General features: G+C 36.9%; 1 protein-coding gene across 15 annotated transcripts in view; it reads right to left on the bottom strand.

The window, feature by feature from the left end:
• The window catches only part of inpp4ab (inositol polyphosphate-4-phosphatase type I Ab), a 55,828-nt gene that overhangs the window by 2,752 nt on the left and 36,990 nt on the right, over positions 1-16,086 (bottom strand). For 3 of the 15 annotated variants that reach the window (XM_079883347.1, XM_079883348.1, XM_079883349.1), the window contains 8 exons: positions 13,847-13,997; positions 12,596-12,634; positions 11,168-11,340; positions 9,132-9,255; positions 8,701-8,968; positions 8,431-8,528; positions 8,203-8,315; positions 6,842-6,996 (listed from right to left, as the gene is read on the bottom strand). In XM_079883347.1, the coding sequence (XP_079739473.1) occupies positions 6,842-6,996; positions 8,203-8,315; positions 8,431-8,528; positions 8,701-8,968; positions 9,132-9,255; positions 11,168-11,340; positions 12,596-12,634; positions 13,847-13,997 (1,121 nt within the window). Of the gene's footprint in view, positions 1-4,610; positions 4,889-6,841; positions 6,997-8,202; positions 8,316-8,430; positions 8,529-8,700; positions 8,969-9,131; positions 9,256-11,167; positions 11,341-12,595; positions 12,635-13,681; positions 13,998-16,086 lie in introns of those variants that run through there. The other 12 variants (XM_079883351.1, XM_079883350.1, XM_079883352.1 and 9 more) reach the window with 7 other exon arrangements.

The raw sequence follows: 16,086 nt of genomic DNA, 5'->3' as shown, positions 1-16,086 counted from the left end.
GCACAGCTACTTTATGCAGGCTGTGTGCATTTGTCTGTGGATCGACTGTTTTGAAACTTATATGGTAGTTTCATAGCCCCTAGACCTCTGTTATCATGAGAAATTTCAGTTTTGACAATATGGGACCTTTAAACAACGCGGCGCAGGATGTGAAAATGATAACTGCGTCGGGCTGAAACTAGAAAACACTTGCATCGTGCCTGGCGCTGCATTGCACCGAGTGTATGATAGGGCCCACTTTCTTCCATGGAACTTATGGTAAATGTTCAATAAATGTAGATTGGCAGCAGAGGCGATCAAGCTCTGAAAAAAAGCACCATAAGAGTAGTCTATATGACTTGTCCACTCTTAAGGCCTGGGTATACTTCATCTTCCGTGTTCTGTTCTGTCTCGCGCACAGACGTGTCCACACAACTTTCAAAGTATACGTGTGCAGTACAATATATATATATATATATTTTTTTTTTTTACAGACGTCAGAGGGCAGCAATGAGTCGTGTCATTTACAGGGCATTCACTCGGAAGGATAGAAGTAGCATATCCGCCATTGCATGCAAAGTTTAGAACAAGAACCGAAATAAACGTATTGCCAGCTAATGGACTCTTCTTTCTCAACATTTACCTTGCGCATGCGCTGTCGTTCACACACTGTCCACACAGTGACCTATCGATGATGAAAATTACGTCACACGGACAGTGACCGGACCATAGCGGAAAGTGGACGGCTGAAGTGTACTTTGGGCTTAAAGGGTTAGTTCACCCAAACATTTTAATTCTGTCATCATTTACTCACCCTCATGTTATTCTAAACCTGTATGAGTTTCTTTCTTCTGTTGAACTAAAAATAAGATATTTTGAAGAATGTTGGTAATCAGACAGTTGACGGCAGCCACTGACTTAAAAAAAGGATAAAAAAAAGATACTATAGAAGTCAATGACTACCGATATCAATGGCTACGGTCAACTGTTATCAACATTCTTCAAAATATCTTCTTCTGTGTTCAACAGAAAAAAGAAAACAGGTGAGTACATAATGACTAAAGGAATTTTTGGGTGAACTATCCCTTTAAGTCTTCTAAACCTCTATACAGCATCTTTGTGTGATAAACACAATGAAATTTAAGTTCGTATGAGAAAATTGTCTGGAAAAGAGCAATTTGGACTCTCTGCTAAATATCTCCTTTTAAGTTTCACTGAAGAAAGAAACATACAAAGGAGAGTAAATAATTATGGGTGAATTCACCACTTAACAGCTAAAAGAAAAATCCATGTGTTCATGAATATCCATTCTAATAACTTCCAAATCAAACCTGTTCCTCGCTATGCAGAGACCTTTTAGTTTTTGACTAAATGAGCATGTATGCTCAATTCATACGATTTAAGTGTAAAACGAGGTAGAACTAAGAAATCTATTTTGATCTTTGAGTAAAAGGTTATATTTGTCAAATATTGATTCAAAATATTGAAATAATATTTAAAAATGTACAAATGTTGTAAGAGGAAGCATAAAAACAACACTGCATATCATCTTTATAAAATATGATTCTCTGAGCATGAAAGCCCAATAAATCAAAAGAGCTGTGCTCTGCGCCTATTTATTAATCAAACAAATTCATTAAATCAGTCCACAAAACTATTCCCTAATCTAAGATACTCATTAAAAAATATTATTCCCAAAACATTCACCAATACAGCTTCAAACCTAGAACTGATTCTTAGGGCTGCACACTCAATCCAAATTTTTTTTATTTTTATTACGAGTATAGCTGACAAACTAGTATGTTGTGTGATTTGGAGGCATTTAAGTTTATAGGCCTATCAATGACGACAACAGATCCTAATGAACAAGTTATTTGTGTGTAATTTGCAGAAGCACATGAACCCAGGCAAAAAACACAGTTGATAGTTTGCAATTATTTGGATAGATGTTGCGCAGCTTGTTCGTAATGTAGACAGAGTAACATCAAATTTACACTGCAACCTGTATGCAATAACATGCAGCTGTTTTAATATAAATATAAATAAGAGTTTTAATAAAAATTTGATTAAATTAAAAAAGAATTAATAAAACTAATAATAAAATAATAAAAATTACAATATCAAGGAAAATAATCAATAATTTTATTTTTTTGTCATAATCATGCAGCCCTACTTAAAACCAATGATCAAACTTTAAAGCTATCAAACTTAACCTGAGACCTATCCTTAAATTCTATTCGTTAAAACCTACCAATGACATTCAGCCAAACCCTGCGGTATCTTAGACTGTCACTGTCTAAACAGACTTCAAAATCAGTCACCAAAACCTTTCTCCAACTTACTGTATAAGATGTAATCATTCTCAGAATACAGCTAGTAACATTATCCAACATGATTTAAAACAAACAGGAAAAAGTCTGGAAGTCATCTCTGACTTTAAGCAAACTGAGCAAAAAATAGACTCACAGAGCCGCACCATCATTACAAATGAACCCCTCAATTTCTTTAGTGGGTCAGTTGAAAGCCTGGTAAATGTACATTTTTTTTTTCTTTTAAATATAACGTTCTTGTAACAGGAAGCTCTTTAGAGCATGTAAACTCAAGCAGTGCTAACTTGTAAACAGCAGATGTACTGACCGTGGCATGTGGCCAGACAAATTTTACAAAGCACAGAGAGGCCATTTCGAATTTGGCACAGAGGGAAGCACGATTAAACTGGGAATCCTTTAAAATGATGTAATTTCTAATCATTAAGGTAAATATTTACATATAAAATATTTATTTACATACAAATAAGGGAAGAATTTTGAAGATTTGCAGCCTGTACGTCATGATTAGTTTTGGCAAAAGAACACATTCTCTCCATTAGTCCTGCATAAGGACACTTTACTTATGGCAACACGTGGATGATCGAGTCATCTAAACACATACATCTTAAAAGGACTGTTTCAGGTTCAATCCAAGCTAAAATGAATCTGACGCCATCTAGCAAACATTGATTACGTCTCTCAATTTGTAAAAAGAAGCAGTCGTTGTACTTTCAAAATTGCGTATTTTAATGTTAGTGCCTTGCACCATAGACTTTTATTGTTACTGCATTAATGTTAAGAAGGTTTTGTTTGTTTTTACAAATTGAGTGAATATTGCCCGTGGTAATCGTTCGCATGCCTCAGATGTGTTTAACAGAACTTGCGTGAACCTGGAACATTCCTTTACACAAAATTCCTTTTAAACCGGTTAGCTTCCTGTCAGCGGACAGTGAAAAAAGTAATTCTCAAGTGCATATTTATATCTCCCTGACTGAAAATACAATCTTACATGGCCAAATTTAACAGTTTCATTGGAAAGGCTGCAAACGGGTTAGTGCAGACCAAACATGGTAAAAGAACCAAATGTTATCTTCCTGCAAAACATGGGAAGACATTGACACACTCAACACCCTAAAGTGCAATACATTTCTAAAGCAAGTGCGATGATTGTTGAAATTAGCTTTGGCCTGGCCTTAGCTCTGCATTTAGCTAGAAATACATGGAAGACAAAATCGACCACAAAAATCCACTGGAAAATTCCATGATACTGTTACAGAAACAATATCTCATTATTATAAATATTGTACGGACCACCAGCACACTATATGCATGTGCTGAATAATAATTTGCTATAATAACATAAATAAAACAGTTTTATATTATAAGAATATTTAGTATTGAATAAATAAATCAGTCTTAAATATATATGTTCAGTGTACCCTCTAAAATAATTCTGAATATTTGTAATATGTCACAAATTAATATACAAACTTTTATCTTATGTCATCCCAGATTACTTAAAAAAAGAGAGAGAGAGAGAGAGAGAGAGAGAGAGAGAGAGCTCTAAGAACACTAAGACCTCTAGACTGGCTGTTATGGCCCCGATATACTTCAAGCGAAATCAAAGAATGAACTGGCATCAACAAAATCTTATAGAACTAAGTCAGGTCAAAACGAAGTTGGTTTCGAAAGTTCGAAAAAGCTTTGCAAAGAAAAGTTGACTCTGGCTGGTAAACACCTTCGAATTAATATTTGATCGTGATACATAATTGGTATGTTTGCTCTGAGGCTCCGCCTTCTTTGATGTGGAATTCTTCTCTGGTTCATTTCCTCTGTTCAGTTTGTCGAGGTCAGACACGAGTAAAAACATGAACACACTTTATCGTATTGAAGCTGTTGTTCTAATTGAAAGTGATACTGACTGATACTGTAAAGATGCTTGCTTTGAAGCAATCCATTGTATAAAGTGCTATATAAATAAACGTGACTTGTCAGGAGTGCCGAATTGCAGAGCTGATGCAAACATAACCAAAACCACAATAATCAGATGCTTTCTTAACTGCTGTTTTCTCACTGCAATCATTTTCTATTGTGTATTTAATTTTGTAAGTGAGAGGAAAGCATGCTCTCAGCAGCATTGAGATGTTCGCTAACTGTATACCTGCTGAGGTATTTTGATCTTCTTTTTATCCCCAAGCGAAAAAATTTAAAAGATCTTTGCCATGAGTATATCGGGGCCTTTAGAGAGAAAAGCTGAAATAAACCAGAGAGAATTCAGCGTTGTCCGCAAACAGCTCCTCACGCACAGGAGGGAAAAGTGAAAAACAGAAAAAGGAGGTGCTGAGATAGCTGGAGCGAGGCAGAGAGAGAGAGAGAGAGAGAGAGAGAGAAAGTAAAATGAAAAAGGGGGGTCTCAGGCTCAGCTGCAGCGGAGTTTGGCCAGCAGGTAGGCTATGCTGAGGAACACCCAGACGACGAGCAGGTTTGGGCTCAGGGCCAGAAGGGGCAGAGAGTAGAGCAGACTGGGGTCCAGCCTGAAGTCACGTACGGGCAATAAGCCGCTCAGGTTCTTCTGAATTACCCCCTCCCTGGTCCCAATGCTGCAGAGAGGGGCAGGGGCGGAGGGAGCGGCGGCAAAGGCCAGAGAGGACAAACACAATGTGGTGACATGCATAGGATGGGGTGACGTGACCATGGAGATGGTTCCAACATTAATGTAAAGTAATCATGAAATGAAACATTGAAGAGAAGATTAAGTGGAGACATGTTGGACAAAAGGAGTTGAATCCATCCGTCGGATATGGATGCAAAACGAAAAGTAATTCCAAAAGACATAATACAGACAACGTGAAGTAGGAAAAGAAATACAGACACAGAGAAGGGAAGGAGAGAGAATAAAGAAAGAGAAAATTAAGAGTGATGTTCTGCATCTTTGCCATTTAAAGTAAAGAAACGGGCTCCATGTTGGACAGAAGTGGGCGTATGGGGGCTGCTGCTGCTGCCAGTACTGGGCCATGCAAATCAGCATGCAACAGGCCAACAGAGCCATCATAACAAACCGACTGTAAGCATTAAAGCAATCTTGTGTACAGCGCCTCTGCATCTATAAGGAAATCCGACTGTGAATAATATATAAAAATATATAGGTATAGAGAGAGACTGCTGGCTTTCTTTGAGATGCATTTGCAATCACTCAATCTCACACGCACACAAGAGACAGCAGCACAGCGCAGTGGCAGATCATGCACAGTGCATTGTGGGTAATACTTTACCTTAACATACAATTCATTAGCATTAGTTAATTAATTAAATATTACGAAATAACAATGAGGAACTTTTTTTTTACAGCACTTATTTTTTATCTACTCTAGGTGAATGTTAATTTATAAATACAAAGTTGTTCAGTTTATTATAATATATTATGATAATGATTTATTGATATGAAAATGTAGAATTTACACAAATTGAAATGTAGTAGTATACATTAACATTCAATTGTTAAGGGGTTGAGAAGATAAAAAAAGTATTTTATGCTCACCAAGGTTGCATTTATTTGAACAAACAGTAAAACAGTAATACTGTGAAATATTAAAATACTATTATTATTTTAAATAGCTTATATGCTGATTTGTGCTCAATTTGGTGCTGATTAATTTTTTTGTGTAAATCATGATATTTATAATAGAAAGTTCAAAAAGAACATTTCTTTGAAATTGAAGACATATATCATTTTACAAGAGGTTTCTCTGTCACTTTTGATCAGTGCATTAGTTCTTGCTGAATAAATATTTTTTTCTCCAAAAAAGAAAATCTAACATAATTTTCCCAAATCTTTGAACAGCAGTGTATATAGAAAGTAACATTATCTAGATTAACAAATGCTGTAAAAGTAATGGCCATGGCTAGTTCATAATTTCCTAAGGCTTTAACTAATGTTAATGAATTAAGCCCTTTTTGTAAAGTGTTACAATTGACTGTTTACCCAGATTCTCTAAAACTAACAAAACCTTCCTGTGCTCATCTTGCCTCTTTCATCAGTTTTCATAGGACAGATAAACAGTTTTCAGTACTAATTCAACAACATAAGTTTGTTTAGATCTGTCCTCAGATTGCACAAGAGAAAATGATGGGACAAACCTGACAGTTTTACACTCTTATTTAAAAGCACAGGACATCTGGCAAGCAGACAGCCAAACAAATCAGCCAATTCAAGTTTGAGTTTCCTCACTCTACAGGAGCGATTTATTTGTGTTTACGTCTCTCGTAGAGCGTGGATGAAAGATGGAAAGGTGGAGTGGGAAGGAATAAACACTCTATGTCCCTAAACAAGTGAGCAAATATAAAAGTAATGAACATATTAGGCCACATACGCCACAAAGCAATAAATGTTACTGCAAACACCAAGAAGCCACAAGCAATGAGGGATGAAGCACTGGAGGGATTCTTGCGGCAGAAGGAGAAAGAAAGGAAGAAAAGAGAAAGAGAGGAAAAAACAGAGGCGTATCCCCAAAGCGTGCAGTGCTAATGAACGGGCAGTTGTTCAGGTGTGTTACCTGCGCATGCAGTCAAGGGCCTGGGTGAAGACCTGCGGGGCCATGCCGTGCTCGTGCTGCAGGATCAGACACTGCTCCAGAGTCACTGACATAGCAGTGCGATCCTTCGCACTTTTACAGCTGGTAAAGCGCACTCCATTCAGTCGCCGGCAAATCTGAGGGGGGAAAACATTGTGTTACAGTCAACCACACATTTACACTTACTCCAGTTCAGGATTAAAGTGTCCGTTGAAATGGAACACTTAAATGCAAACTCTGTTGGTACTGTGCAGAACTGTAAGAAATCAGTTTCAGACTTAAAAGTTTTTTTTTTTAATGAAACATTGCAGCATTTATTCTAAATCAGTGGACATCATTATTTATTTATTTGTGCCCTCATAATCTTAAATCAAAATAACTTCCCCTCCTTGCAACAACATCTCTTTTCACAAAGGCGGGGCAACCTGAACTGCAATGATACAATCAATTCCTGATGGACAAAATCATGTCCCGACCTACATTTTAAAAGTTACATTTTAGCTGGACTTAAACAATGTTTTTATTAAATTGTCATGTAAACTATCTAATTTTAGTAAAATCACACTACAATTGACCTTACTAATGTGTGCTTGTGCCGAAAAACAGAGGATGTAGCTCAACTACACGATCAATTATAGAATGCAAAAGTTCCCACCCCCATTTTCAACAGTGCTGGTCCTGGAATAATTTTTTTCATTAATTTTTCCCATAAGAATTTTAAAATAAGTCTTCATTAAAGAGTTGTTTCATTAAAGAGAGCCATGAACCAAGCCAATCAGCAAAGAGGTGAATCACAACACTACAAACTTTGATTTGAAGCAAAAAAAAAAAAAAAAAAAAGCATATTATGCATATAAAAGCATATAAAAAAAAGCAAAATATGCATATATATATGCATATATGCAAATATATATATGCATATATGCATATATATATATATATATATATATATATATATATATATATATATAAACATTTATGTATTTTGAGAGCGTAGAGATCGACGTCATTCGCAGTGCTTCATGGGAGTGGGCGAAGCTAAAGAGCTATTTTGGCACGTTTTGCTTTTTTGACTTTCTGATTGGTGTAATTTTCTGTGCTGCATCATGCATAATGTAGTTTTTCACCAAGAATTCTGTTGTTAGAAAAACTTATGTTTTTGTACTTAAATATGGACTGTACTGCATTTCAGACAAGAAAACTATGGGTGGTAAATGTTTCTTTTATGAGAAACACTGAAATGTATTTTATATATAATATATATTCAAAGAATTGCTGAAACACACTCTTTTACTAGACCCATTTGAGTTATTTCACCCTTTAATAAGTAGGGGAATTGTTACCTCTGCAGCCTGCCACAAGATGTCTACATTTTTATTTTTCCTGGCATGAACATTTTGACCAAGGAACCGCAACAGCTCTGGGACACACGTCTGACTACGAGAGCGAGGAAGACCTGAGAGAGACAGAAAATTAAAACTAGAGTGACTTGTGTAATTCAAATCTTGCTATTATTTCTTTTTGATATGTAGAGAGAGAAAAACAGAACATGAGAGAGAGCGCTAACTTACAGTCCTCTGGTAAAACCTCCTTGAACTGCTGGTAGTAAGAGTTAAGACGCGCCAGGCTCTCCCCGTTGATGAACTCCTGAAGTGATGTGTCTCCAAATCTACAACACAAAACAATTTGATGTCCCCTTAGATATTTTCAAAATAGATATATAATAATCACAAGTGTAAGCCAAACTGAAAAAGAGATCAGATAAAACAATTATGGTATAATGTTATTTGTTGATGTTATGCAAGCATTCCTGAGGGCTGTTTTACATAATCAAGACTCACTTCTCGGCGAGCGTTTGCTGCTCGTTGATGCCCACGTTGAACAGCACCGGCTGTACCCGCAGCAGCATGCCGTTCTGGATCTCCCTTGGCAATGCATCAAACATGCTACCTGGGAGCGGGATGCGAACGTTGAACCCGTCTCGATTTCCTGTGATCACCGGCAGCATGTCGGGGGAAGAGGTAGAGATGGCCTGCGTCACCTTGAACGTAACGTTCCGAAGGTCCATTATTCCTATGCTCATGTCCTCTAACATGGCCAACTCCTCTCCTGTGATACACACACACACACCAGGGCAAAATTACTGTACCCAATGCAATGTGATTCAAAACAGAACGCTTCACTCACATAGAAATAATGAGTTTACTTAGTGGTCACTGTGTATTCAGGAGCAAAGTATGGACATGCTGCATGTGCGTAAGTGTGTGTTTACCGTAAGTGCTTAATAGACACTCGAACTGAGCGAGCAGACCGATGGTGTAAAGCTGTCTCAGGAAACCGTCGTCACGGAGACAGTTCCTCAGTTTGATGATGAAGCCACAAATTAGTGCTGTGAGCTAAAGAGAAACAAAAAAACAGAGAGCAAGAAGACGTGTCAGAAAATGACAGAAAAATGGGTTTAAAGGAATAGCTCTCCCAAAATTATTTAATCTTCATTATGTCATTTTAAACCTGTATGAACGGTAATTTTATAGAAAGTCTGTGAAAATGAAAACTCAATGGAAAAGGTAACAAAATTCAGGTTAGGGATGATGTTTTTTTATGATGATACTTTATTAATGCAAGGCTATCTTAAAACCGGTTAAGGGTAAGTTCACTATAAAAATTTTAAAGGAGTCATAACCTGTAATTTTCACTTTTCCACGAGAATCAATGTATGTTATGATTGCCTAACGATTATACACTGGCCGGGAAGCCGATATTTAAAAGTGAAGCGTTTGTTTACCCCTGGGTTCGTAAAACAGCCCAAGTGCACGCGCACTCAAATATGAGATTTTAATTTCTGCCCCGACTTGACGTCAAGACGGGGCAGGATATACCATATATGGACACCGCAGACCTATGTTGCAGGAAGCCCGCCCTGCCCCTCTCCCCCTCATATTCAGTCGCGAAAGATGCAGAAACGTAGTGCACTTGAGTTGCTCTGTTGTTGACTGCCAGAATCAACATGTAAATGTGTTTTCTCTCTCAAGAACGGACCAAGCTGTCAGGGACCAGTGGATTAAATTCATTTTTAATGACGCGGTTCCTACAACCCTTCCCACTGGTTTAACGTTAGGTGTCTGTGCTAATCATTTTACGCCGGAATCGTTCACAAATTTGGGGCAATATCAGGCGAAGTTGGCATCGAAGCTCCGTTTGGAAAAAGGGGCCATTCCAACAATCAGACACTTGCCTGCAATTGAAACGGTGAGACTGTGTTTTTATTGCTCTACTGTGTGTAACAAACAGCAGCTAACTGCTAATGCGGCTATTGTATGCTAGCGGGAGTATTAGCTTCGAGGTAAACATGGGGAATGGCTGCTACTTTGCAAACAACAAATGACTGAGATTGCAGTTACATTTAAAGTTACGCTAACTGAGCATGGCAGTCATAGTAATGAGAAATCAGAAAAAACTTGCGCCATGATGTCATTTTGGAATGATATGCTGAAGCGTTACCTGCGGTGTCAACCCTTCTCCTTCCTGCCACCAATCAACGCGCCCCTCATTTGCATTATTAAAATGACCGTCCACGACAGCCAAAATATCGCATCAGATCTCGCGAGACAATAATGCCTTTAGAAATAAGGGTCAGAGGAGCTCTGTGTTTATTTTTTTTCCACTTTTCTTTTTTAGAAGGGCCCGAAAGACTATAATAGAGCGTGGGTATCCAAGGTAATACTAGGTTATGACTCCTTTAATTCTGTCATCATTTACTCAAAATCCATAATTTACTCAATAACCAAATCCATAAGACGTTTATTTTTTAAACACAAGATATTTTTTTATCAAACCTGAGAGATTTCTGTCCCTCTATTGAAGGTCCATTCACCCAAAATGTTGACGCTTCAAAACATTCATTAGGAGATCATAAACAAATCCAGTCTTCTGAAGAGACACGATCACTTTATATGATGAACGGATTTAATTTAGGCTTTTATTCACATATAAAGCCTGATTAACACACATACATTGAGCACATGAAATATGATAAACAGCAGCTCGAACGTTCTTGCTTGAGTCTTTACTTGAGTTAAACTGCTCGATTCAAATGGATCTCTTTTATATTAGAACTCTACGAACTTTTTGATTCGTCAAAGTTTTGGGTAAATTGACTATTACAAATATCTTCATTTGTCTTTTGAAAGTTTTATGGATTTGGAAAGACACATGAGGGTGATTAATTGATGACGATTTAAATTTTTGGGTGAACCAACCCCGTAACGCCATGGAGTTGTTCACTAATGTGTGTAATTGAGAACTAACCGTCTGGCAGAAGACCACATCTCGGCGGTACTGCAGGTTGAGGTCCATCACAATGGTGGGTGCGCTGTCTTGCATCAGCAAGAAAACCATCGACTTCTTGGCTTTGTCACTCATCATGGCCACACACTCCGTCAGGGTCGTCAAGAGGGGATACAGGGCCTCGCTCCACTCACCTGACACACACAGAATCTACTGCTAATATCAAATATCACATATTCAAATGCCCATGTTTCACTTTAAAGACCCCATGAAATTAAAATTTAATCTGTTTACTAGCCCAAAAAATGAAATTGCTGTCATCATTCCCTTACCCTCATTTTGTTCCAAACTCAGAAGACTTACAATCATCTTTAAAAACACAAATGAAGATATCTTTAATGAAACCTAAAAGATTTCTGTCTCTCCATTGAAAGTTTATTCCACCAAATTGTTAAGCTTCAGAAAGTTAAGAGACATTGTAAAAGTAATCCACATGATCTGTTTATGATGAGCATATATATATATATATATATATATATATATTTTTTTTTTTTTTAAATAATTCACATATAAACATTGATCATAACACATACATAGGGCTCATCAAATAAATGGTAAATTGAAGCTCAAACATGCTTGCTTGAGTCAAGTACGTTTTAGTTTACATTTACCATATTTTATATGCTCTATGTATGAGCATTGATCAATGTTTATATGTGAATAAAAGCCTTAATTAAATCTGCTCATCATATAAAGCAATCGTGTCTTTTCAGAAGACTTGGATTGAACTGCTTGATTCATATGGATTTATTTTTACTTTCTGAAGCATCAAAATTTTAGGGGAATAGACTTTCAATGGAGGGACAGAAATCTCTTAAGTTTTATTAAAAAATATCTTCATTTGTGCTGCAAAGACGAATGAAAGTCTTATGGAGCAACATGAGTGTGAGTAACTGATTTTCATATTTTGGATGACATATCCCTTTAAGTTAATTGTATCCACTAACAAATTTTTAGTAGACATATGCCTTTACAATTTACAATCCCTCTCTTCCAGGAGTACAGACCCAAAAAGCAGAATTTAGTCTAATCATATGCTTTCTAGAACTGGAACGCTCCACCCACCCCTACTAAATTATAATAAAAACACTACTAGACTAAATATGCTTCACATCAGAGTGAATGAAGCCTTGACATGTTGATAGCCAATGGTGTTTAGTTTATACAAAAAAAAAAGATGTCCCGACAGGACTTCCTTTTCAATCAAAAATATCACAAGAGGAAAACTGTGTTCAACAGGCCAATTCACGGGGCCTTTAAAATAAACATGGACGCAACAGCAATGACAGTTTTACATTTAACAAGAATGAAAGACAACAGATGTGACATAAAAGTGAACACCTATTTAGCATAAGCGCATAAGCTTAAGGGAGGGGGGTGGGCTCTTACCTGGGTAACTCTCCTCTCCGCTGCTGCTGCTGCTGCCATCTAGAGGGATGGAGGTGCAACTTGCAACAGTTATTTAGCGAGTGCAACAAGCACAGCAAACGCAGCTCACACAGACACTGAGACAGCAGTTACAATGTTAAAACAAGTCAAGCAGATTTAACAACTACTATTTTCCAACTCAAGTGCAAATTGGAATGTTGCAAAGGTTTGTCTAGAAAGAAATATGTGATAAAGTAATGTTAACAGCTGCCTAGCAAACTAGTGATTTCATAGTCATTATATAATGCAAAAGAGTAAGACTACTGTAAATCACAGCATGCTGGCACTGCCAAGTGACTAACTGGCACAGACAGCCAGCACCAGACAGACAGCCTGTGAGCGTGTTAGTCAGTCAGCCAATCAAACGAGAGCACCCGGTCACATGTTCACAGTAGGCAAATATGCTGGGTCAAACAACAGAATGTTCCAGAAACATATTCCAGATACATGGCACATCAACAGAGAGTCACACGGAGTCAACACACACTCATTAACATAAAGTGTGGCATTGAATCCACTTGGATGTCAGTTTTTCCATTCAATAACATTGCTTGTTTTGGAACTGATGCATGAAAACAGATAAACAAATATACACATATTTCAAGACTCTTTAAAATCAGACAACATACACAATGATGAACCATAGATACAAAGGTAAAAAAATAAATAAAAAAGATGGATTAGAAACAGTGGGAGAAGAAATTTAAGCCACAACCATACAAGCAAAAACTATTTAAAAGCTTGTTGCTATGGCAGCATTCAAACCTGTCTGAAGATAAACAGGTAACAGGGTGTTTGAGAAATGGATACAGGGTGATGGGTAAGGGTGATAACTAGATAAAAGAGATAAGTATGTACATGTGGTAGTGTTTGTACTACCATGTAGATGCAATAAACAAGCAGCAGGGAATGTGACGCTGAGTGCAGAAAGGCAGAAAAACAAATGAAATTGACTCTGCCTACTAGACAGAGAGAGAGAGAGAGAGAGAGAGAGAGAGAGAGAGAGAGAGAGAGAGAGATGTGAACGAGATAGTGAACGGCACCTACAGGCATGCATTTCTGCATTAACGGGGCATGCAGGGTTCAGATCGGGTGCTGAGGATGAAGGTGGTGATGATGATGGTGAAGGTGACTGCTGTTGTGGTTCAGGGGATGAGGAAGACTCTTCCATGCAGACAGGGTTGATCCAGAAGGCTTTCGTTTTCCCATTACCTTTCTTACTGGCGCCGCCGCCGCCCTGCTGGTCAGCCTGGAACATGTCCTCACTGCTGCTGCTGCTGTTCAAACGCTCCCTCTGCAGCAGTTTGTCCACTCGCTGGATTATACACTCCAGACTTTTGTCAACATTCCCCCACACCTTTTCCTGTAACAAACAAACTATTTGTACAAATTGCGAATTTTGGGCACAAAAACATGGACAAAAACTTTTGGTTACACTATTTTGAGATGTCCTTGTTACAGTGTAACTATATTCAAGTAATATTAATGAACAACATGTACTACTTACTACCCAGCAAACACAGAACGTTGGCACAACGTAGCCAACCTTCTAACAACGTTTTATCAACATGGCCAAAAGGTTGCTATAAATACGTTGTGTGGTGAAGGTTGTTACAGCGTTGTCACAATGTTGACATTAAACCACCGTTCAGAGCCATTGCTTAAGGTTGTGCCTAGGATGTCTTGACAACCACTGGACTACATAATGTACTCGTCACTGCCCTGAAGCACGTAAATCAGCCTTTTAAATTCCAACCACCTGTTGGGCTCATTGTGTTCTCATTCATCATCGAGCAAGGATACGTGAGCATTGCGTTTAATTTAGCCTTCCTCAGCTATCAAACACAACCTACAACTTTAATTTCTAATGTGATTAATGTAGCCTCGCTTGCACTGTTTAGTTTGTCATTTGATTTCTCTGCTATCTCATTCGTTTCTTTGCTCCTCTGGATTTGTGGATGTTTCCCCGGTTACCGACCTTTATCGGCCGGTTTTCGACTACTGTCTGCCATGCAGACCTGGTTTTGTTCATTAAATGTTCTGATCTGCCTTTGCTTTTTATGTTTTATTTATTATACTTAAAATAAATGTGCATATTCGTTTATTTCTTTTTTCACAAATGTATTACTTTTGGAAGTGCAAATTGCACTTTTACTTTTCAAAGTGTACACTTGCAGGTGTTGATAGCCCCATTAAATAATAATATAGATAAACAATAAACTATAAAAAGTATATAATTATCTAACAAAATGCTAAATGGGGGATATAGCAGCATATTAAAATATTGTCAGAACGTCGTCTCTCAGTTGCTGAATGTCGCGCAACAACGTTGCTACAGTCCTGTCGCGTCTTACAATTCTACGTTGTTACAATGTTGCGAGCACGTAGACAGTGACGTTGCCATAGCAGAAATGCAACGTGCCACAGACGTTGCCACAATGTAAATGTGTTTGCTGGGTACAGGGTTAGGGTTAGTTGCATGTAATTATTGCATAATTTATAGTTATTATTATTATTATTATTATTATTATTATTATAGTAACTACATGTTCAAAGATACTGTAAAATAAAGTGTTTCCAACATTTCAAAAAAGTTATACAAATTCCTGCACAATGAGTGAATTATACTAACTATACTATGATAATCCATTGTTATTATTTTTTTTTTTTTATTCTGAAGAGAGGCTGAATTTGTAAATTAAACAAGATGTTTAATGTTGTGTATGTGTTGTGCTGTATGTGATGCAAGACAATGAAGCATGAATTTAATTTAATTTATTTTTTATTTATTATTAACAATACAGTTATATTATAAAAAATATTGTTTTAATGAAAAGAGTTAATTTAGGGCTTTTATGCAAAATTTTCTTCTGGGTTTGAAATCAATATTGAGTGAACCTGAATATTGTAACTCAGCGGCTGTAACATACCGTTCAAAAGTTTGGGGTCAGTAAGAGGTAAAAAAAAAAAAAGTATTCAGCAAGGACACATTAATACATCAAAAGTAACAGTACAACTTTTACTTTGTTACAATAAAATTAATTTTAAACACTGAAATCATTTAATCGTAATAATGTCCACAAAAATAATAATTAAGCAGAACAACTGTTTTCAAAAATAATAATAAGAAATGTTTATTGAGTACCAAATCAGCATTTTAGAATGATTTCTGAAGGATCATGTGACACTGAAGACTGAAGAGTAATTCAGCTTTGCCATCAGAGGAATAAATTAAATTTTAAAATATATTAAAATAGAAAACATTAAAATTGTACAGATATTTCACAATATTAATATTTTTAACTGTATTTTTAAGGATTTTTTTTTTTTACCTTGGTTGGTATAAGATACTTCTTCAAAAAACATTTAAAAAAATGTCAGCCCCAAACTTTTGAATGTTAGTTTAAATGTGTTCATTTACACTAGATCTGAGCACATTTACATCAACTTTA

The sequence above is a fragment of the Squalius cephalus genome (genome assembly GCF_949319135.1).
Source record: "Squalius cephalus genome assembly, chromosome: 10".
NCBI classification, from domain to species: domain Eukaryota; kingdom Metazoa; phylum Chordata; class Actinopteri; order Cypriniformes; family Leuciscidae; genus Squalius; species Squalius cephalus.
Note: the sequence above shows the minus strand (reverse complement) of the source record. Positions and strands in the feature narration are given on the sequence as shown.